Source organism: Sinocyclocheilus rhinocerous, unplaced genomic scaffold, assembly GCF_001515625.1.
Source record: "Sinocyclocheilus rhinocerous isolate Xijiao unplaced genomic scaffold, SAMN03320098_v1.1 scaffold548, whole genome shotgun sequence".
Lineage (NCBI taxonomy): Eukaryota > Metazoa > Chordata > Actinopteri > Cypriniformes > Cyprinidae > Sinocyclocheilus > Sinocyclocheilus rhinocerous.
Genome location: NW_015664702.1, coordinates 914038 through 937446, shown reverse-complemented (window position 1 = coordinate 937446; position 23409 = coordinate 914038). Strand labels below are relative to the sequence as shown.

Here is a 23409-nt window from a genome sequence, read left to right as displayed (position 1 = left end):
TTCTTGTATGAAAATATAAAATATCTATCTATCTATCTACACACACACACACACACACACACACACATATATATATATATATATAGTACTTTAAATATTATATATTAACAAATTAATTAGAAATTTACAGTACATATTTTATTTATAACATTTATGGCACCTAAACCCCCCCCCCACTGCAGTCTCTTATAGGAATGATTTAGAAACCTAGAGACTTACTATTATTGTAGTAGCATTTATATAATTTTAATTTATATATAATAAAAAGCTTGCAGAAGCATTACTGTTCAGCCAATTAACTCGTCTTGTACGGTTTGCTTCACATAATTCATAGCTGAATTCATATAGTTTTTCAAGCACTCAAACTATGATTTCTGCTTGGCGGGTGATAAAATGGGCCAGAACACCCTAAAAAGCCACTCAGAGCTGCCAAGTGCCATAACATTTATCAGATGTCTCTGTCCTCTTTTGTTCCCAGTGTGTTTGGTCTTCTGGTTTGCAGGCCGGGTCACTGCGGGCGCAGCTGCAGGTATGGCTGGTATTTGCGTTCGGTCATGTTCTGGCCAGCGCTGGCAGGACCGCTGTTTTGTTTGGACGGCACGAGCAGCTTCTCTAAAGCTGGTGATAATGGAGATGTTTGCTTAGGCTTCCCTTTTTCTGCTAAGCCGTCTCCAAAACCAACATAACCCCGAAAAAAATATACTAAGCACTCACTAGCAGTGATACCACTCCCTCTCGGAGGAAATGGATGTTTGGTGAACGGTTTGGAAAGCTGCACTTGCAGTGGAGACCTCGAGGGGCATGTCTTTTGGGTGAGAAGGGTCCTCAAACGTCCGGCCAGATCTGTGTGGGATCTCAAAGCAACCGTCAAGCAAGGATGAATGAGGATGAGGTGAAAGTGCGAAAAAAACATTTTACTTCCACAGTATGGCAGTTTAAAATGACATGATTTGTTATGTTTTGATAGTAGTTGGGCTGTCAGAGGCCAAAGGTCAAGTTTTCTAACTGTAATAGTAGTAATGTTTTTACTGATGAGTCGATTTTAATTTCAGTTATTTTTATTTTTTTGTGTTTTATATTTTATTTAAATTATTTTTATTTGTTATTTGTTTTATTTTATTTTGATTCATATTTTATATTAATTTCTTGGTTCATTTATTTTTATTTTTTATTTCAAACTTGATTTTATTTTGGTTTATATTTTTATTTAGTTTTGTTGTATTTTAAGATTTTTATTTTATTTTATATATTTTTTTCATACACGAGACATTTTCATATTACTACTATTTTTGTTTTCAACCGAAGAAAGAAATGGCAGCAGGTTTGGAATGACATGAGTTTTACTAAATGAAAGTAGAAAAATTGGGTCAATTGATTTCACATTGATTTTAAAACCTTGATTTGTTTGGAGAACCTTTTCAGTGCGTTTTAAGGAGGTAGAAAATCTTCTGCTGTTACTTTAAAGAACCAATGAGCGCTTCCTTTTTTTGATAGTTGATGCTTATATCATCATACTGATCTGAAGAACTGATGATGAAATTGTTTTTAATCTGCAGTGAACCATATACAGCCCAAACTGGTTCTTGATAAGCGGTGTATTCTTTGCGTTGACCTTTATTTGTAATAGTGTAGGTTAGTTCCCTCACAGCTGAAGATTCATACGCTGACCCCGCTGTCGTTTAGCTGGAACGAGACCCTCACATTCAGACCGTCTGCATTGCCTCTAAATAGTTTATCTCCCCTCGCCTGTTTCTCTTCTCAGCTTAAGTGGGTTAGGCTAATTTAATTCTACTTGACTACTGCTGTCAGATTGTTGTACGTCCTTATTTTGTCCTTGTGAGCGTTGGTGCGCTGTGTTTCGACTCATGTATAACATTGATGAATTGAGCTAATGTCTTACCTGAAAGATACCTGTAATCACATTTGTCTGATTCTCTTCACAGCGGCTCACGAGTGTCAGGGCTCTTTTGTACAGATTTGACCTCATTGGGTTCTTTAAGAGGGCCTGGATTGTGTCATTAATCATGTTTTCACACAAGCCATGCAAATTATAGCTTATTACTTTTATTAAGCGGTGATAGACACTAGTTGTAAATAAAAAAAATTTAGTAAATACATTTTTATTAAACTATGTCTGGTGTTTGCCCATGCAGAACTGTCATCCACAATGCCGAGATGTTTTGGCATATTGTAATATATTTTTATAATAAAATATAATAAAATCTATTATGTAATACAGTTTTATTTAATAATTTTTTTTATAAAATTACTTTTTTAAATTTATTTAAAAAAAATAAATATGCTTTTAAAATATAACATATAATTATATATAATGCTATTTTAAATATTTAGCCAAGATAATTTTTTATTTTGATTTTTATATACATATTTTTTTTTTACATAAAGAACACATTTAAATTACTCGCTTCATCAACATTTTAGATTTTTAAAAAGCGTTTAAAAAAAAAAAAAAAATTTCATATAGAACATTTTTACATTACTAGGTTCAACAGCATTTCATATTTGTAAAAGCATATTTAAAAATATAGAATTTTTATTATTCTTTATTTTATATAGAATACCCACATATTAAATAAATATTTTTAACAATATAAAATATAATTATATATAAAACGGTTTTAAATATTTAGCCAAGTTTTTTTTTTTTAATGGTCATATTTTTTTACATATAGAACATTTTTACATTACTAGTTTCAACAACATTTTATTTTTTGCATACTTGCGTACAGTATATTTCTCTCTTTACTGTGTCTGAATACAGGTCCATCCCAGCGACAGAGACGATCACTCACGTCTCCTCTGGCTCTCTCGCTATCTCATGTCACCGCTGCCTTTTCTGGTCATTCAGATGAACTGAGTCAGGCCAATAAGAGTCATCTTTACATTTCTCGACATCGGAGATGGCCAGGTGGCACAAGAAGCGCTTTGAACTCGGTCTAAACGCAGTAACAATGAGGGGCCTCCCTCGGCGCTCGGACCCTTTCAGTGCGGATTAGGCCGTCCCGGGACGAGCGGCGAATCACACGACGACGTGGAGATTGGCAAGACCGAAGTTGCATTGTGACAGGCGGCATGTCTACTCTCACAGTGAGCCGAAGAGAAAGAAAGAAAGAGAATAGACACTATTGTCTCCTCGCTCTTCTGTTGCCTTTGTGGGCCGCTGTTTTAGCGGAGAGAAATGGAAAGGAGCTGGAGGCTTTGGGAAGGTGACACTAAAGCTACAGCATGTCTGGGCACAGCGTTCTTTGTTTGCCCTTCTGTGTGAGTCAGAATTGCACCATATTTTTCTGTTTGTATCATATACTTGTGTACCACAACATCGTATATTTGAGCGTCTGGTTTGTATGAGTCACAAAGTGAGTCACGGCTTTGGTACTTTAATACTCTGAGAGTTTCAGAGTCAAATGTCACATTAACTCGGATAAATCATCTCCAACGTGTTTTATGCTCTAGTTTTGATACATTGGCACACTTTTAAGTCATGTCGGTACACAGCGGGTTATTTGTTTTTATTCACTGGCAATCTAACATGGAGTAATGATGACATCAGATGGTAATTCTGTGATATTTTTATAACATACGGTACGTGTTAAATATTATCGTGTTTTGGCAAATACTGTGTACTTGTACTATACTATGATTATAGCATTTTTTTTTTAAATATTGGTTTTCATGTACTGTACATGTACTGTACAGTAGGGATGGGTGATTTGACCCAAATATCTTATTATTAATTATATTATAATATTTTCATTATATTAGGTATAAATTATTAATATGAATATGTTTGTTACAGACATATTTATCCCTATTTTTGGAGAGTCTGGTGAGTTAAATTCTTAAAATGAAAATTATATTTTATATATAAATATATATTACTGTACGGAAGGTAGGGGTTGGTGATCGACCATATTATATTATATTATATTATATATTTTTTATATAATTTGTTGCCTCAAGTTTGGATTTGTAAAGTAGGGATGGGTGTTTTGACAAAAATCTATCTAAAATATATTATACTGTATTGCATTATATTTGATATTTTAATATGTTTTAAAAATATTTTTTATCATAATTTCAATAATTTAATATATTTTTGTTGGAGAAATATTTATTATATGTAATATAATAAGAACTATTTAAATTATTATATTTTCATGTTTTTCATTATATTGCAATATTTATATAATAATTTTTATATTTTTGTTGCAGAAAAATATGCTTCATCAGAATGTGGTGAATTAAATACTTAATGATTATAATATATTCCATCGTATTTATATGGTTCTGTACAGTACAGCATGTAGGGGTGCGTGATATATTATATTGCAGAAATATTTGTCTATTTTTGCATAATCTGGTGAATTGACTACTGAGTATACTTTTTTTTGCGTATACCATGGTGTTTATATGGTAAATAGTTGCGAGTGATATATTATATTGTATTATATTATGTTCTTTTATTTTATGTTATATTATTTTGTTATATTATATTGCAAAAATAATATTTATTATTTTTGGCAGAATCTGGTGAATTTAATACTTGAAATCAAGGTGCTACATCTTATTTGAAATTGATGGATATAAACCAAGTGATTCGACTGGACCGTCTACATACTGTCGTATTGCTGAGACCATGCCATGTAATGTCCAAAAATCATGGCATTTCCATGGTACTGCAGTGATTTAATGGACACACAAACTCCTCCAGCTGTAGATCACACACATCCACGCCAAGAGATTTATGGATCTGACTGTGCTTTGATTAGTATGAGCAATGCGCTTCACATGGGGGAGATTTTCAACTTCATTTTTCAAACATGTTTTGACAATACTTCCACAGTACGGTTATTTTTTCTAGCAATCCCACTGTAAGCAGAAGTTGTCAGAAATTAAGCTGTCGCACGAGGCCCATCTCGCTTATCGAATTTCTCAGCAGCATCGCCGCACAATCACGCCATTGATAGCTGTGAATTCCCCTCCCATCAGATGTCAAACCAAACAAGTATGAGACTAATTCACTCGTTTAACTCTTTTACTCCCTTTGTTCATTAGAACATGTTCTGCTTGGTTTCTGAACAGAGCTTGAGGTGTGAGATCTGTAGGAAAGAAGCACCACAGGAGGAAATTCAGGAGAAACATCTGAGACAAAGTTGATACTTAAAGGGATAGTTCACGGAAAAATTAAAACGCTCCCCCAGGCCGTTTAAGATATAGGTGACTTTCCTCTTAAGTAAAACAGTAAAGAAGATTTTTAGCTGAAACCATGGTACTTGGTGATTCATAAAATGAAAGTCAATGGCTGCCGTCTCTATGAGAGTCAAAAAAGCATATGCAGGGAATACAAAATTAATACTCGTGGCTCTTGATGATATATTGAGGTCTTATGAAGCGAAACAATCGATCTGTGCAAGCAACTGAACATTATTTACTACTTTATAAGCTTCAGTCAAATGGGGAAATACGATTATTTTCCGTGAACTGGTTCTTTTGAACAGTTCGTTTCTGTGAACTGGTTCAATTTACTAGTTTGTTTACATAATCACGCAATGATGTAACATACTGTATACGCCAATATATTATTAAAGCACCCAATAATGATGTGAAACACAGATGTTTTACATGTCTAAAGCATATAAAGTGAATAAACTAGTCTTTATCAGCTCACCTTTTTACATAAACTATGAGAAGCCATAAAAACATTAAAACTTTCCATTTCAGTGACTGTTGGAGGCGCTGAATGACTTAATTCATCTCAGGATCAGATACACCAGCATTTGACTTGTGCCGCGTATGACTTTTATATATCTTTTATTTTTATATCATCTGATGTAGCCTAGTTAATATCACACAAAGAGTAGCCTACAGTTTTCAAATATCAGTACGATTGCAAATGTGATATTGATTTTATAAAACAGTCCAACAAACAAGTAGTTAATATTATTTGACTTACATTTTTGCTCTGTTTCTTCAGCGAAAATAGTTTCAAACAAAGCCACAGCAGAACAGTTTTGTCTCTGAGCAACACATGACGGAGTTTACTGAATCAATCAGTCATTTGAACGAAATCGGTTGAATGAATGACTCAATGATTCACTCATGCAGCGATTTGCCGCCACCTACTGGTGATTTTGGGTTTATATTTAAAGTACATTTTTCCCAAAATGTCAAACATCGTAATTGAAAGTGAGTCTGAAAGTAAGTTTTGTTTGAGTAACTTGTAGATCTGTGCTGCTCGAGCCGTGAACAGTTTCAGATGGTTCAATGCGATTCGGTAAAATGATTCAACTAGTTCACCAAAAAGAACCAGTTCAAATGAATGATTCGTTTGTGAACCGGACATCACTCTGGACCGAGGCTCTGAAACACAGGTAATAAAGTTGTAGATAATGTTCAGTTTCTTGCACAGACCGATCATTTCGCTTCATAAGACCTCAATATATCATCAGGAGCCACGGGGATTAATTCTGTGTTGCCTGATATGTTTTTTTTTTTTTTTAGACTCAAAGTGCCACTTTTAGCCATTGACTTGCATTTTATGAATCACCAAGGACCACGGTTTCAGCTAAAAATACTGTTCCACTGAAAAAAAATATCATCTATATCTCGGATGTAGGGCTGGGTATCGTTCAAAAATTTTCGATACCGATACCTTGACTTCGATACCGGTTCCTGAACGATACTTTTTTCGATACCAATTTTATGAAATCAATTTTAACAAGATTACATTATCTAACAAAAAAACTTTGGTTTTATTTTTCAGCTTGTTGATGTTTATACAAACTCAAAGACTCATCTCCTGAGCCACTGCACAAAGGAACAAAATAAATAAAATAAATAAATAATGGTATCGAGGCAATTCGGTCGGTGCCTAAAAAGTATCGAACTCGATACCCAGCCCTACTCGGATGTCCTAAGAGTGAGTAAATTTACATCAAATTTCATTTTGGCTTAACTGTCCCTTTAAATGAAAGGCACTCTAAATGGAAACACTTGAGTCTCCTGAGCACAGAAAGAGCAACCTCTGAGTGATCAAATGCTGGTTAGGTGTGTGTGGGTGCGTTGTTGATGGCTCGGTGCCCGGTTTTACTGGTGGGCGAGAGCAGCAGTGAGTTGTGACCTCATAACACGGCACTCACTGGCTGCTAATTGGTGCCACACCGCTGATCTGTTATGATGGGAGAAAATCAATACCGACAATGATTTGATGTCGTGTGTGGGCGGACTTGACTTAGAGGAGCTTCTTTCTCACCCAGAATGGCTTTTTGGTGTCTGTGATGAATCTTAGAGATCCTGTTTGGATTCTGTCTTTGATGGAAAGGAGCATTTCCACCCAAAAATGAAAACTGTCATCATTTACTTCATCTCATGCCATTCAAAACCCTCATGAAACATCCTGCACGCTTTATTTCAAGTCTTTGTGTGAGAAATGTACTTGAAGGAAATCTAAAAGTTTCAAGGAGAGTAAATGATGACAGAATTTTTATTTTTGTGCAATTATTCTTTTAAACGCTTGTGTTTCCGTTTTAGAAATGTTACGTCATTCTGTCTTTAAATACTGGCCTTTAAAGTATAAAGAGTCGGTAGAGTCATATAGACAAAATATTTAATAATTATTTTCGTTTGTAAATATTGCATATGTCATTACACCTCAAATATGCATAAAATCGGCTCATTTGGAGGATGTGGTAATGTGCAAGATAACAAAGCAAGTGATTTTCTGATCTGTAGAGAAGTCTGTGGGATTTTTTATTTCACTTGTTTTATGATCCGGATGGTGAAAATGGTGCATCTGATCAGTAAAGTAACTATTTGAGGAATCATTTATTTCTGAAGCGTAAAGTTATGAGTTATGCACTGTTAAATACTTAGGGTTAGAGGTTTGCTCAGATGCTTGTCTGAGAGAAAACAACTAAACATCAACGTTCATTTGATATGCAAGCACATGCAACTCCCCCTGGTGGACAAATGTTTAGTTCCAATATTTTAATATTTCAAAATATAGATTGAAATATAGTAAAATAATTTAAATATGAAATATTTTAAATATATTTTAAAATGATTTTTTTACATAAATATATATTTTTTTCTGTTTTGCTATTTTTAATGTTTTGCGATTCGTTTTTGAGTATTATAACACTAACATGTCATCCTACCTGCGATTGAATAATTTGCTTTGCCATTTTATTTTAGTTTCCGATCTATAATTAATTTTTATTAGTATTAGAATTTGTATTTTTTTTTATAACATTAATCCCCCCCCCTTCTTTTAGTTTTTCTATTTCTGCTGTTTGTTATATTTGAATTTTTTTATTTTTTTTGTATCTTCAGTATTTTCATACTGGACCGTTTTGGTTACCTGAACTCTTTAACACTGACATGTGATCCTACCAGGGCTTGAATCATTTGCTTTGCCCACAGCTTCACTTATTGCAATGCATGCCTCGTATAAATCAGACACTGATGTAACACGGCTTATGAAAGCATCTGTCCCAGACGTAACCCATCCGCTGCACTTAATAGGGGTGAAAGGTACCAGCATTTCATCATCAGACGCATGTGAGTTTTTCACTGCAGTCCAAATAAAACCCATACCACCTTTATGTTATCCTGTTCTTTTTTGCACTTCGGTTAGGATGGCGTATTCGCAGCCGTGTTTGCAGAGGTTGTGAAGGAAACTCCGTGCCAAAAGCTTCTCTTCTGCAGTTGAACCCTTGTGAGAGAAGCAAACAGAAGCGCTGCCAGCGAACAAGTGTTGGTCCAACTCAAACAAACGTAGCAGGCGAGCCGTACAAAGCAGCTTCTTTCGTCACACTAGAGCTCTGGTTTCAGGTCAGGCGATTACAGAAGCACCTTCAGTGACGCCTCGTTAATCAGAGCATCGTCAAGCTCACTCGTGTTTGCCATATAAGCTTGGCTCTGCCGGAACCGGTCGATGAGTCGAGGCTGTGGTGATTTCAGATAAGCACAATTACAACTTCTGTATAGTTGTAAAGGATCATTTTAAAGTTTACTTTGGCCTCTTAAAAAAACGATATTAAAATATGTATTTAAGGTATTTGTGAATTTTGTTTTATTCAGAAACTTTTTTTTTTATTTCTTTCTATTTACGCTTTGCTTAATCCATTTAATTCAAGGTTAATTGAAAGTCCAAGACTATCCAACTTTTTCTGAAAAGACATTATTTACAATATTCAATAATGTATATTTATATTAAAATACTTTAAACTATAAAATATTTAAAATATATTTAACTTTTTGTATTTAAATATTTTTTTTATTCTAGTAATTTTTTTTCTTTTTCGGTTTTGATCATTTTTTGTTTTAATGTATTACAAATTTTATTACAAAAATGTACAACTATATATATGTATATAATGTTTTTATATGCAATTTATTAGAGATGAATTGTGAATGTTTGGCCTGTCTAATTTGAGCCATTAACATTTTAACTTCCCCTCTTTAATGAATATATGTTAGGACATTTTTCAAAATCAAAAGGTGAAAATATTTACATCAGAAAGATTCATTTTAAAATGTTTGTTTGTTTGTGTTATTTATTTATTTTAGTTTTTCAGATATCATTTCCAAACAGGTTAGTATTTGTGAAATTTAATTGTAATTTTAACGTTTTTATTCTATTTATGCTTTGCTTAAATTTAAATGTTGTCTTTACCAGGATGTTGGGAATATGAAAATTGGGGGGACACCAGATACGCTCATCAATATTAATTAGGTCATGTAAACTTTTTACAGTAGTTAACCCTAAATATTTAGTACATTTTAATTTTGTAAAATAAATCAAATGTTTGGCCTGTCTAATTTGAGCCATTAACATTTTAACTTCCCCTCTTTAATGAATATATGTTAGGACATTTTTCAAAATCAAAAGGTGAAAATATTTACATCAGAAAGATTCATTTTAAAATGTTTGTTTGTTTGTGTTATTTATTTATTTTAGTTTTTCAGATATCATTTCCAAACAGGTTAGTATTTGTGAAATTTAATTGTAATTTTAACGTTTTTATTCTATTTATGCTTTGCTTAAATTTAAATGTTGTCTTTACCAGGATGTTGGGAATATGAAAATTGGGGGGACACCAGATACGCTCATCAATATTAATTAGGTCATGTAAACTTTTTACAGTAGTTAACCCTAAATATTTAGTACATTTTAATTTTGTAAAATAAATCAAATGTATTTATTTTACATATTGTTACCATTAGGGATTCTCAACAATTGGATGTACATAAGCATAGCTATTTCATATTACGGCGTCGCCCCCACCAACAGAACTCAGGACCACCTCAGAAACCTATAGTCCTGCGAAGCCGTGCTGTGCCATGCTTCATAGCTGAATTAAATAATATGCTGTCATGGCTAAGTGGATTACTTAGCATTATTGAAAATGAGTAATGCTGCAATTATGGGTCGAGGGATGAGAATGGGGTCTGGGAAAGCCTTTTAGCAGCTGAGCAGATTCATACCAGAGGGAGGAGCCGCACCAAATAGGATGAAATGCATTCCTGATTGTGCCACGATGGACAAAGATGTCAGGCGAAACAGCTGCGAGAACAATGCGTCTTGGATGAGGCTGTTCGTCACTGCGGCTAAATGAATGTTGCAGGACGTGGATGCGTATGTGAAAGTGGTTGACTCGAGTTATTTATATTAAGAGTTGTAAAACAAGTTGTCGTTAAGAGACAAGGCCCGTCTGTCTGTAATGTTTACTTAACTCGACATTAAAGTCAACAAATCAGAATGAACCCTCTTTACTTTCCTAATGCACATTCCTTGTCATATTGTGAACAATTTGTTGTGCACAATTATTCTAAAGAAAAATAAAATGTTATTATATATTTTTTACTTTTTAACTTTTTTCTATTTTTAAATAATAATAATAATACACTTATTATAATTATTTTTTGTTTACTTTTTTTATTGAACAACTTTGTTGCATAGTTTTTAACCCTAATAATAATAATAATAATGTTATTTGTATGCCACCTTTCATACAAAAAATGAATCTCAAAGTGTTGTAAAATAAAATGCATTACAATAAGCACTAAATTCTTCATATGAGAACAAGTAAAAATATCTAAAATTATATATATATATATATTTATTTTTTTTATTTATTTTTTTTTGTATATGTTTGTATATGTTTGTATATATATATGGCTCTATTTAGACATGCAATGCCAACATTTTAGGTCCCAATTAATCCTAATGCATAAAATCAAGTCTCCTCCTATATTGTTCACATGTAAATCAGATTACTGAAGTAAAATAAGTTGTGAATTCTGCTTTGTTGACTTAAACGTAAAACAAGTTGTCGAGCAAAGAAAAACCAATAACCTTGCTTGTACCGCTTGTAACGTTTATTTCCTTTGACATTAAAACCACAGGCCTGATCTTCAATAGTCAACTGTTCTTTTAAAAGCTCACATGTTGTTTGCAAATAAAAAATCAAGTTTCCACCTGGTTTTGCGGTATTTACGAAATCTCTTTATGTCCTTTGAAGGTCCTTGTCATAGTAGCATTAACCTACCGGGTCGCGAGACCTTACAAACATCACGTCAGCTGTCTGTAGGAGAGCTCGGAGTAAAGATATTTGGTGTCTTTGCTGTGGTTGTGCCCTTTATCTGATGAACAATGCATTAGGGCAGCTCATGCAGTATTCATGCGCCAGTCTGAGCATTGATGCATTGTTCTTCTACTAAAGGCCACCTGTAAAGATCAGTCCCGTTTGGGATGTGTACTCTGCATTAGAAGATCAAAACAGCACTTTTTTTAATAATGAGCAGATGACTAATTTGTAACAATAGTACAAAACATATTTAATGCAATGTTAATGCAAAAGCATGTTAATGCAAATGCTAACTATGCTGAGCTTGATTTCACGCATCATTTTTTTATTTAAAGGAATAGTTCACCTAAAAATGAAGATTAGTTTCTTCATCAGATTTGGAGAAATGTTGCATTACATCACTGTCTCACCAGTGCACTCTGCAGTGAATGGGTGCCGTCAGAATGAGATTCCAAACAGCTGATAAAAACATCATAATAATCCACACCACTCCAGTCCATCAGTTAATGTCTTGTGAAGCTAAAAGCTACATGTTTGTAAGAAAACAAATCCATCAATAAGGCGTTTTTAACTTCAAACCATCTCTTCCATCTAAAATACGAGTCCATAATAACGCTTCCTCCAGTGAAAAAGACCATCCACTGTTGTCTCTCACATCAAAATCCAATTGGCATGTTTGTTTATAACTGTTTTTACAGTGTTTGATGTGTGCATATTTCTCTCCTGATTCAGATGAAACAACTTTTTTACTGGAGGAAGCAACATTACAGATGGAAGCAGTTAACGGCTTGAAGTTAAAAAGCGTCTTAATGATGGATTTGTTTTTTATAAACAGTTTTTGTCTTCTCAAGATGTTAACTGATGGACTGGAGTGATGTGGATTACTTGTGGATTATTGTGATGTTTTTATCAGCTGTTTGGACTCTCATTCTGACGGCACCCATTCACTGCAAAGCATCCATTGGTGAGAAAGTGATGCAATGCTACATTTCTCCAAATCTGATGAAGAAACAACCTCATCTACATCTCAGATGGCCTAAGGGTGAGTAAATATTCAGCAGATTTTTCATTTTTGGGTGGACTATTTCTTTAAGTAGTTAGGTATGTCAGCAGTTTCTAACTGTAACTGACTTGCTTGGAAGATTCTCTTCAAACCGGTCCATTAATGACTGCATTCACAATATATCATGTCTTCTCCTGTTTTATTTCTTAATCTGAAATGAATGTTTCCCAGCTCAAAACACACACGTTATTTCCTCCTCCCCTCGTTTGATAACTTTCAGTAAAGGCACAGCACGAGTGGTGAAGTTAAACTCGCACACACTCATGCCGTTCTTCTCAATCTTGCCCCAATTTGTGGTTTGAAATATGTATAACTGCGGATGCTTGTCAGAAAACATCGAGGGGTTTTTAATGACCCTTGAAACCTCAGTGAATGAGTGTGTTGTATAAAGCCCCCTGGTCTTTGTTAGAGCTTGAATTGTATGAATCATATAATAAGATTGTCAGTGAGAGTCTGAAAAACTGGGATGATTGAAGTTCTGCTAATAAAAAAAAAAGATTGCTGCTGAGTAACATTCTGCCTAGGATAATATTAATAATATTATCCTATATATATATATATATTAGTGCTGTCAAATGATTAATCACGATTAATTGCATTCAAAATAAGTTTTTGTTTACATAATATATGTTTGTGTACTGTGTTTATTTATTATGTTAATCGTTTGACAGCACAACTATATATATATATTAATAAATGTATACATTTAATATGTTCACTAATAGTTTTCCTAATAATATTTTATTTATTTATTCAATTAATATTTTATAGTAAATATATAAAATAATGCATGAAAAGTATATACAAACATTATAAATATATAAAATGTATTATACATTTATTATACATTGTCCTTTTATTTATATATATATATTTTTTATTTTTATTTTAAGTATATAAACTAATCCCATGCCTATTGTCAGCTTTAGTACACTAGCACATAAATGGCCTTGGAGCTAGAATAAATGTTTTAAAACTTAAATTTTTATTTAATTGGGTCTTTAAATAAATCCCCAGATTCTTATTTAACAGTTAAAAGTTGGTAAAAGTTTAATTTCACAGTTGGGATCATCAGTGATGCCAACTCTTAATTTGGCCCTGATTTATATCGAACCACACAGAAAGAATAAGAATGCTGTTTAGGAAATAGTTGTGGCGTTTTCTACGGCTCCCAGCGGATAGCTAATGAAAAATAGCCCTGTGATATTCACGCTTGAGATGCTTCCTGCTGAAGTTGCTGAAACTCAGCATAGCATAGCCGTCCTTGAGTCTTTCTCATGGGCTTTTCTTGTCTAGCGTCCAGCTATGAAGCACTCATATGGTTCCAATCTGAGGTGACACGAATCTCCTCTCCCTCCTGCCTTCCCTGTCCTCCTCATGCTCCGAATGAAGGAAATGCCAGGGTTTTACCCGTCATGAATCGCAGGTGTGCTCTCCACGCTCTCTTCGTCTCAGTCCTGATGAGTTAGCACTTTTGTCACGATTTGGTTTGATCTCTCCCGTAACTCTTTGGGGGTTTCCCTAAAGCGTCCCCTCGTGGAGACATCAGCAGAAAATTTTGGAGCCATCGGCCAGGCTTCAGGGCAAATATTCAAGGTCTCGGTTATCCTGCTGTCATGCTAATAGTTTGCCTCGGGAAAGCGAACGTGTAAGATGAAGGCAAAGGAATGGATGGAGTCACTGGTGTTAATTAAGAATATATCCTGTTATGTAGATCGTTTATCTAATATTATATATAAAAAAAGAAGATACCTTTTTTTCGACATGTACCAGGTTTCCTGTGGCAATGGAAAACCTAAAGATAATGGGGTTTTTAAACCCCGAAAAGTCAATGAAATGAACAAAATAGAATTTAATCCCTCCCCCACCCCCATTTTGAAGTTATGCTCATTTCTCAAATATTCACTCAGTTATAAAATACTGTTATTTATTTATAAATGTCAACAATACGTATTCCTTAAGTAAGTCCTACTCTAATTATAGATCTTATAAAAGTATAGATATTATAGATCTTTTTTTTTATGTTTTATAATTTGTAAAAACCTGTAAATATAACCTGAAATAAAAAAATAAAATAAAATCAGACCTGGGTTTTGTTTTTTATTTTGTTTTATTTTTTATTTATTTTATTTTATTTTATTTTTTACAATAGTTAAAATCTTACTTTTGCAAATAGTACCCTAATTATAAATCTTATAAAAAATATTTAGATATAGATTCAATTTGTTTCTGTATAAAATAATAATATAAAACTTATGTATTTTCTATTTTCTAAATATACATTTATTTTATTATTCACGAACAAATCTTTTTCTTTCTTTCTTTCTTTCTTTCTTTCTTTCTTAATATGTGAAACATCTACAATAAGGGGATCTACATGTGACTGGAAATGTCTAAAATGACCCGAAAACTCAGAGAAACTCATCGGCCAACGAGTGTGGGAAACCATGGCACCTTTTTAAGGGTGGTCGCTTGAGGTTTTGACTCTGGATTAACTACGAGTGCAATGAATTTCTTGGAAATAGCCTCTCAGCGTGCCCTGCGAGTTTGGTTCTCCTTGACTACAGCCCGTAACGAGCCACTAAATGAGACAAATAGCCACGGAGTATATAATGGGTTCTACTCTAGTCACCTCCAGTCAGTGAACTCACTAATCTTCCCGTTGAGCTCCTAAAGACGTCAATCTTTATACACACACATGCTCAGACATACTGTCTTTCTGCGGTCTAGTAAGGAGGATTCATTAACGCTCGGTGGTAAACAATCTTCGTGACCTCCCTCAGCCGGCCAGCTCTTAATCAGCTGTGTCTAATCCCTGTGAACCCTCAGTAGTCGGCCAAGACCAAACGTATCGAATGCGTCTAATCCTCTCACACAAATCATTGCTTTTTGTCTTTGCCACCACGAGGATACTAGTTTAGAGTAGTACATTCTTGAATTAAAGGTTATTTGTTGGCATCAATGGTTCCATGAAGAACTTTTAACAAGCACACTTAAAAAAATAAAGTAAAAAAAAAAATAAAGGAAACCATGTTTGGTTCCCAGACTGCTATTTTTTTTCTTGGTGTGAGGAATGCTTATATTAATCTAAATAACATTTCTTCACTGTGAAGAACCTTTAGTGTAATGGAAAGATTGACTCTTAAAATAAAAGTTCATTGTTCGTATTCATGGTTTTATGACATTAAGGCAAAACCACTTTTTGGGACCTTTATTTTGAAGAGTGTCCCATGTTAACGTTTCTTAATAGAACCACAGATGACATTAAATAACTTTTATTTCAAGAGTGTGGAACCTTTCCATATCACAATAGGTTCTCAATAGTGGAGAAGAAAGTTCATTAGATTTGTAAAATGTTCTTCACACTAAGGGAAAAAAAAGAAAAGTTTTTAACCCTCACAGTGCATTCAAAATCTGTATACTATTCTTACATACCGGGTCTGTTTGGAACCAAAGAATTGTTGCTTCATTAAAACAGTACTTTTTCAACTGAAGTGACTGCGGAAAAAAATATAAAAGTTTTGAATGTTATTACCATGTTTTAATCCATTAACCTGCATTTACTTTTATGGTTCATCTGTGGAATTGTTGCCAAAACCCCTTTTGGAACCTTTGGTTTTGAAAATGTTCCATGGATGTTAAAGCTTCTCACACTAAGGATGCCATTAAATAACTTATTATTTTTTTTAAGAGTGTAGAATCTTTCCATAACAAAAAATTATTTTATAGTGGAAAAAGGTTCTTGTGATTATTAAAATGTTGACACACTAAGAAAAAAAAACAGTTCTTTTAACTGATCACTGAAAAGTTATAAAAACGTACATATGGAACTTATAGAAAGAAGCTTTATTTTAGAAGAGTAGTGTTGAGGATTTCTCATGATACAGCCAGTAATGCAGGGATTGAGCGGCTCTCTAGTGCTGAAGTGTGCTTGTGGATTGTTGTCAGGGAAGAGAAAATAACATCAAGGTGTCGGTTCATACTGGAGGTTCTCAGGGATAGCGATGCAGTTGTTGTATGTGAAGAATAATATGACAGTAATGTTCTTTAAACAAACAAAAAACACCCTCTTTTACCCTCTCAGATCTGTCTACGTCTCGCCCTCATCACACACTTACACCACAACCCATGACAGGCACATGATGTGCTCGGCTCTCAGACAGACATATTTCCTCGTACGGCGGTTTTAGGGCAACCTCTCGCCCTTCTGCTTGATTCGGCCCCAGTCGCCCTGACCCGTCCTATCCCGACACAGCTCCATAGCAAATCCAAACTGCAGTCAGACACTTAGCTAAAAAGAATCATGCCATGGATAACATGCCAGCAGTGTAATGTGTGCAAAGCTACAATCAGGGTCCAACATGAACATCTATCTAAACATATCTGTCTGTCTGTCTATCTATCTGTCTCTCTGTCTGTCTGTCCTCTTTTACCCTCTCAGATCTGTCTACGTCTCGCCCTCATCACACACTTACACCACAACCCATGACAGGCACATGATGTGCTCGGCTCTCAGACAGACATATTTCCTCGTACGGCGGTTTTAGGGCAACCTCTCGCCCTTCTGCTTGATTCGGCCCCAGTCGCCCTGACCCGTCCTATCCCGACACAGCTCCATAGCAAATCCAAACTGCAGTCAGACACTTAGCTAAAAAGAATCATGCCATGGATAACATGCCAGCAGTGTAATGTGTGCAAAGCTACAATCAGGGTCCAACATGAACATCTATCTAAACATATCTGTCTGTCTGTCTATCTATCTGTCTCTCTGTCTGTCTGTCTGTCTGTCAGTCAAAATATTATAATTTTTAAATAAATGTATTATCATTTATTAATTTAACATAACAATATAACATTATTTAAACATTTTTGTCAAATTAGCATAATAGTGTAAATCATATATAGTATAAATATAAAATAAATTAAATACAATTCTGAATAAATATTTGTATTTTTATGTAAGCTATATTTATAAATTAAAATACAAATATGCATTTTTTAATTTTTTAAATTTTAAAAATTAGTTGCATGCTGTATAAAAATGTTATATATGTCATATAAATGTTTACACATTTAAAAAATTGCTTAGCTCTCAGACAGACAGACACAGACACAGACAACAAAACATAAATCACCCACTAATAATCCTCTTCCGTTTATTTGTTTAGCTATTAATACAGTACACTTTTTTTTCCCATAGTAGTCTTATAGAAAGGGGGGAGGGGGGGGATTACAAAGAGGTTATGATATAATGAGGGGGGAACCTTGGGAGAAATTGAGACTCATTTTACAGTATTTCCACTTAGATGAATTGTTCAGGCATTAACGAGGAGACACAGGAGGTCGTTCTGTGCCGGCTGAGGTTCTCTTGTCCTTCAGGTATTTCTCAGGGCTCATAAAAAGCGCAGCGAGGATATTGCTAACTCTGCAAGTCATACTTCATTCACAGACAAAAAGACTTCAGCAGGAAATTTGACGTCCTGCCGTGCTGATCCTGTAACCTGCATCAAGTTATTTCTGCTTATCTGGCCTGTCTTTAGTCTTCCTTGTCCTTCACGGTGAAGGCCTGTGCTTGTAGAAATATCATCCCAGTGGTCCTCAGATTGTAAAATGTGTTTATTATACTTTATTGGATGACATCAAAGATGAAGGATTTAATCCAAAAATATTGTTGTCCTCAATCATACAAGTTTGAAATCTCGTTTGGCAATATTTATAAACTGCCATTCAAGATTTGTGTCTCTTCTGCTCATTAAGGCTGCATTTATTTGATGAAAAATATAATAAAAACAGTAATATTGTGAAATATTATTACAATTTAAAATAACTGGTTTCTATGTGCATAGATTATAAAATGTAATTTATTCCTCTGATGCAATGCTGAATTTTCAGCATCATTACTCCAGTCTTCAGCGTCACATGATCCTTCAGAAATCATTCTAATATGCTGATTTGTTGATCGAGAAACATTTCTGATGATCATCAGTGTTGAAAACAGTTCATTTTTTGATAAATAGATTTTTGAAAAATAGAAAGTTTAGAAGAACTGCATTTTTTTTTAATAATTATTTTTTTAATAATATAAAAGTCCTGATCAATTGAATAAATACCTTGCTGAATAAAATTATTAATTGGGATTTGTGATGTCACAAATATCGACGAATGGGACGAGACCTGGTTGAGCTGCACTAGAGAAGGCAACGAGTGTTATCACTATGTCGGAGACACGCTAGCTTTCCCAGGGCAGATGAACTTAGAGTGGTTACAATCATCAGAGTTTAAATCACACTCAAATTGATTTGATTTTGACGCCATATTTACACTGAAGCTCGCAGGCGGCTATGGTAAGGGGCATGACATTTCCCGACCAGGCGCCGAGTGCTGCCAATCACAGCACACACTGGCCCAGCTAACCAATCACAGCACACACTGGCCCAGCTAACTAATCACAGCACATTTTGTATTTCAGAAGGCGGCCCTTCATCTGATACAGGAACTATTCGAGCCGTTCATGCCAGACTGAGGAGAGAGGTGTTGTAATAATGTAAAATATGTGAAAAATTATGTGTTTTTCGAACAACCTAGTATGAGAGCCTGTTCTAGTACACCCCCAAAACAAAATCAAGAGTTTGTAAAAGAGCATGACCTCAAACCTTTCAACAGTAGTTTGTATTACTTCATAATTTCACCAAAAATAAATAAATGAATAGAATAAAATAGTTTTTCTTTTTTCTTTTTACAGAAGTTTTTTTTTTTTTTTACAGTACATAGTTTTTCAGAGATTTTTTTGAGTATCATTTATAAAACTTTGCATTAAAATTTGTTAATGTGTGTATATTCACAAAATATATTTCTTATGATGTACCCTCATTTTTTCCCCCCAAGAAACCGCAAACAGAATTAAAACCGATGGAAGAAAGGCCATTAAAACTACAATAACTATGAGTCATTTCCAGCATAACGAGTTATTGTTGTTTATACATCACATATGAATTAGCGCTGAGTGTTTGGTGAATGTGCACAAAGATGATTTTGGGCATCATAAACAGTGATAATAGGGAATAATAAAAAGACAGATGATCTTTCAATGGACTCTTTAAATGCAGAGATATGGCGAGCGCTTCAAGGCATCATTGTACCCATGTATCTTCAAGCTCTCTGCGTCTTATCCACTTTTTTTATTTCTTTCTCTCTCTGGACTGAGGAAGCTCTTTAGATCTCGTTGCACACAGATAAAAAAGCATTTCATATTGGGTTCGCCTGCAGGAAGAGCCTTTCCCTGCTCCGCTGCTTTCAAAGGGCCTGGGACTCGTTTCTGTGGTGTGGGCTTTTACACACTCAAAGCACTAACTAGAGAGAATATTGCAAGAATGCCTCTAGTTTATACTGTTCAAAAGTTTGGGCCTTTTTTACTGTTTTTGAAAGACGTTTCTTCTGCTCACCAATCATTTATTTGATCAAAAATACAGTAAAAGCAGTAAAAATGTGAAATATTTTTACAAATTAAAATAACAGTTTGCTATGTGAATATATGTTAAGATGTAACTTATTCCTGTGATCAAAGCTGAATTTTCAGCATCATTATACATATATATATATATATATATATATATATATATATATATATAAGATTTAGCGATCTTTTTCCAAAAAGCGCCAAGTGACAAATCTAGCAGCTTCTTCCATAAACCTTATTTAGTTTCTGAGACTCACCGGTATTGCCGCACGAGTGTGATCTCTCCGCGTCTGCTCTGTTCAGTGAGTAATCACAAGTTAACTCACAACAATCATGCGATTAATTGCAATAAAATATTTTAATCGATTGACTGCCCTAATCATATCTTATCATATATCATATCATATCATCAATTATATTATATAAAATTTTAGAGGGCCCAATTTTTTTTTTTTTTTGGCACTTATCAATTTAATGCATCTTTGCTGAATAGGAGTATTATTTTTTTTTTAAAACAAACCCCCAAATTTTTAAATGTAGTGTATATTGAATAGTTTGAAAGGAAAAACCTGTATAGCATGTGAACATTTCTGTTTTATTCATTTCTAAGCATTGCAAGTCAACAACAAATTGAACAGGACTGTTTCTAAATGTCCCTAAGCTTATTGTGAATGATTCATGATGTCATTCCAAACAAAAACATATTTTGAACATCATAACTTTGCTTTAAAATGTCTCTCATTTATTTTTTTTCCATCTGTCTTCCAGAAACCGTGGAATCCCTGGTGCGTCAGGCGGAGAATCACACTCACGCTGTCCTCCTGCACACGTACCGTGATCTGGCCAGTCCAGCGGCGGCTCCCGTCGGGGAGTTTTTCACAGACGTGGGTCTCTTCGTCTTGGGCTCCGAGCTCAGTCTAGAGGAAGCTTCGCAACGCTTCTTTGACGCCCTTTTCCCCCTTGTTTACGAGCGGCTGGTGGAGCCGGATCTGTCACGCTTGTCTCTGCCGTACACAGAGTGCGTCCGTGCCTCCTGTCGGGATCTGGGGCCGTACGGCGGAGCCCCGGGTCGCCTTGCCGCGCTCATCTCCCGCGCCTCGCTGCCCGGCCGGGTGTTCCTCCAGGCGCTACACTTGGGCGTGGAGGTCATCAACACGACCGACCACATTCAGCTCAGCCGCGAGTGCAGACGCGGCCTGCTGAGGATGAGCTACTGCCCGCACTGCCAGGGTCTGACCGCCAGCAAGCCCTGCATGGGCTACTGCCTCAACGTGGTGCGAGGCTGTCTCGCCAGCCTGGCCGAAGTGGACGCCCACTGGAGGGAGTTTGTGCGCTCGTTAGAGACGCTCTCCACCCGCATGCACGGGGCGCAGGATCTGGAGCAAGTACTTCTGGAAGTTCCCGGGCTGGTGAGGGACGCCGTGGCCCACGCGCAGAGGAACGCACCGCGACTTTCTTCACAGGTACGTGGGATATTTGACAATTAGAACATTTTGAAATTAGGTAGGCAAACTTTCTGTGATGCTAAGGTTAATTTCAAAGCTATCATGTTAGGTATTTTAAGTAAAAAGTATTTATTTAATAGTAAATATGGTAATTAAATTTTATTGTAAATAACTTTACAAAAAATAAACCTTTAAATTATAGTTTTAAATGTGTGGCACTCAATATATTTAATGAAGGTTTTTTTTTTTTTTTCATAAGTTAAAAGTTTCTGGGACGAGAGTAATTAATACAATCTACACATAAAATGTATACAATTATTAATTATTTTTAATTGGGGTTATATCATATATTAAGATCTCCAGAAAAAAAATCCTGTTTATGTTGTAATCTATTTTGGCTGGAATAAAACAATGCATAGGCCAATTACATACTAATTTCTGTTTTTCACAAAGTGTATAATATTCTGACATGACTTGATGGCAGCATTTGATATGTGAGATTTTGAATTTATTTTAGTTTTAAAATCCTGAAGGCTAAACGTTCGTTTACTTTTGTCACGTCGAAAAACCTTACATTCACAAATAGGTGAACATTTTTATTTCAAACCCAAACACTGGCCTTTGCATTTTTGCAATTTTCATGCCTTGAGAATTCGGTCTTAAAGCTGTGGTGTAACTACTGTTTGGATGGTGTGGAATGCAGTACGGCCTGAACATGAGTTGCTCGCAGTCACACATGCCATGCTGCAGCCAGAGAGCCCAGGACATTCCCAAAATACTCTCCGTGTGGGCAGCTGCAGCGGGACGGCCGGCCACGCTCATGTGTGCTGGACGCCTGCAGTCATACTGGGCTTCTGTGGGATCCTGTACGCATGTTCAGATAGTGTTGTGGTGGTGCTGTTGAAATGTGAAGGTTTGCAGAAGGGAGCGTCTGTGTGTGTGTGTGTGTGCAGAAACAGGCCTTCAAACCGCATGGGTTTGTCAGCGATCGAGTGACACTTGATCTGTGGGGGTCTGGAGTGGATCAGAATCTGGATCAGAATCAAGTCTCTAATAAGGTGTTGTCACTGGCTGAGGGTCACGGCTAGTGTAAGAACAATAAAAACAGTTTGTATGACCTGTGTAAATTAAGTCCAAATTATCCCAATTGTGGAGGAATGATGATCTTCATAAAACTCAAGAAGTGTCTAGAATGTCTGGCATCTTTGTGTATATATATGTAGGGGTGTAACGATACACGTATTCATATTGAACCATTCGGTACGAGGGTTTCGGTTTGGTACGTACCAAACGATTAGATTCGTTGGACTAATCCTATTATATTTGGAAAATAAAAGAGCTTAAAGTGTGTGAAATATAATGTTCTCAGTGCAACTGTGCTCAACAAGGCAGCACAAACGACGCAACAGGCAACATGATGTCTGCCCTCTTCAGAGGCGGACAAAGTACTCAACTCCATTACTTTAGTGAAAGTACAGATACTGCTGGTCAAATATTACTCCATTACAAGTAAAAGTTGTAAAGACAGATTTTTACTTAAGTAAAAGTACAGAAGTACTTGCTTTTAAAAGTACTTAAGTACCAAAAGTAAATTTCCTTTTTTATGTCAATGCACTGTTTTATTGTTGTACGTAATACTTGCAATACTTCTGAAGCAACTTACAATACATTACACCTACTGAATACACTGACTAGCTTGTAGTATATTTGGAATAAAGAGCTTTTAGAATGTTAAAAACCTATGGGGAAAAAACAACAACAACAGAAAAATTATTATTTAACACCCCTACCCACCCCCACAAAAGCAGGATGGTAGTGATCTCACACAGCTCT

General features: G+C 35.2%; 1 protein-coding gene across 1 annotated transcript in view; it reads left to right on the top strand.

The window, feature by feature from the left end:
• gpc5a (glypican 5a) overlaps positions 1–23409 on the top strand; it is a 176320-nt gene that overhangs the window by 29380 nt on the left and 123531 nt on the right. The window contains exon 3 of the mRNA XM_016541216.1: positions 20900–21594. Coding sequence (XP_016396702.1) covers positions 20900–21594 — 695 coding nt within the window. The remainder of the gene's footprint in view (positions 1–20899; positions 21595–23409) is intronic.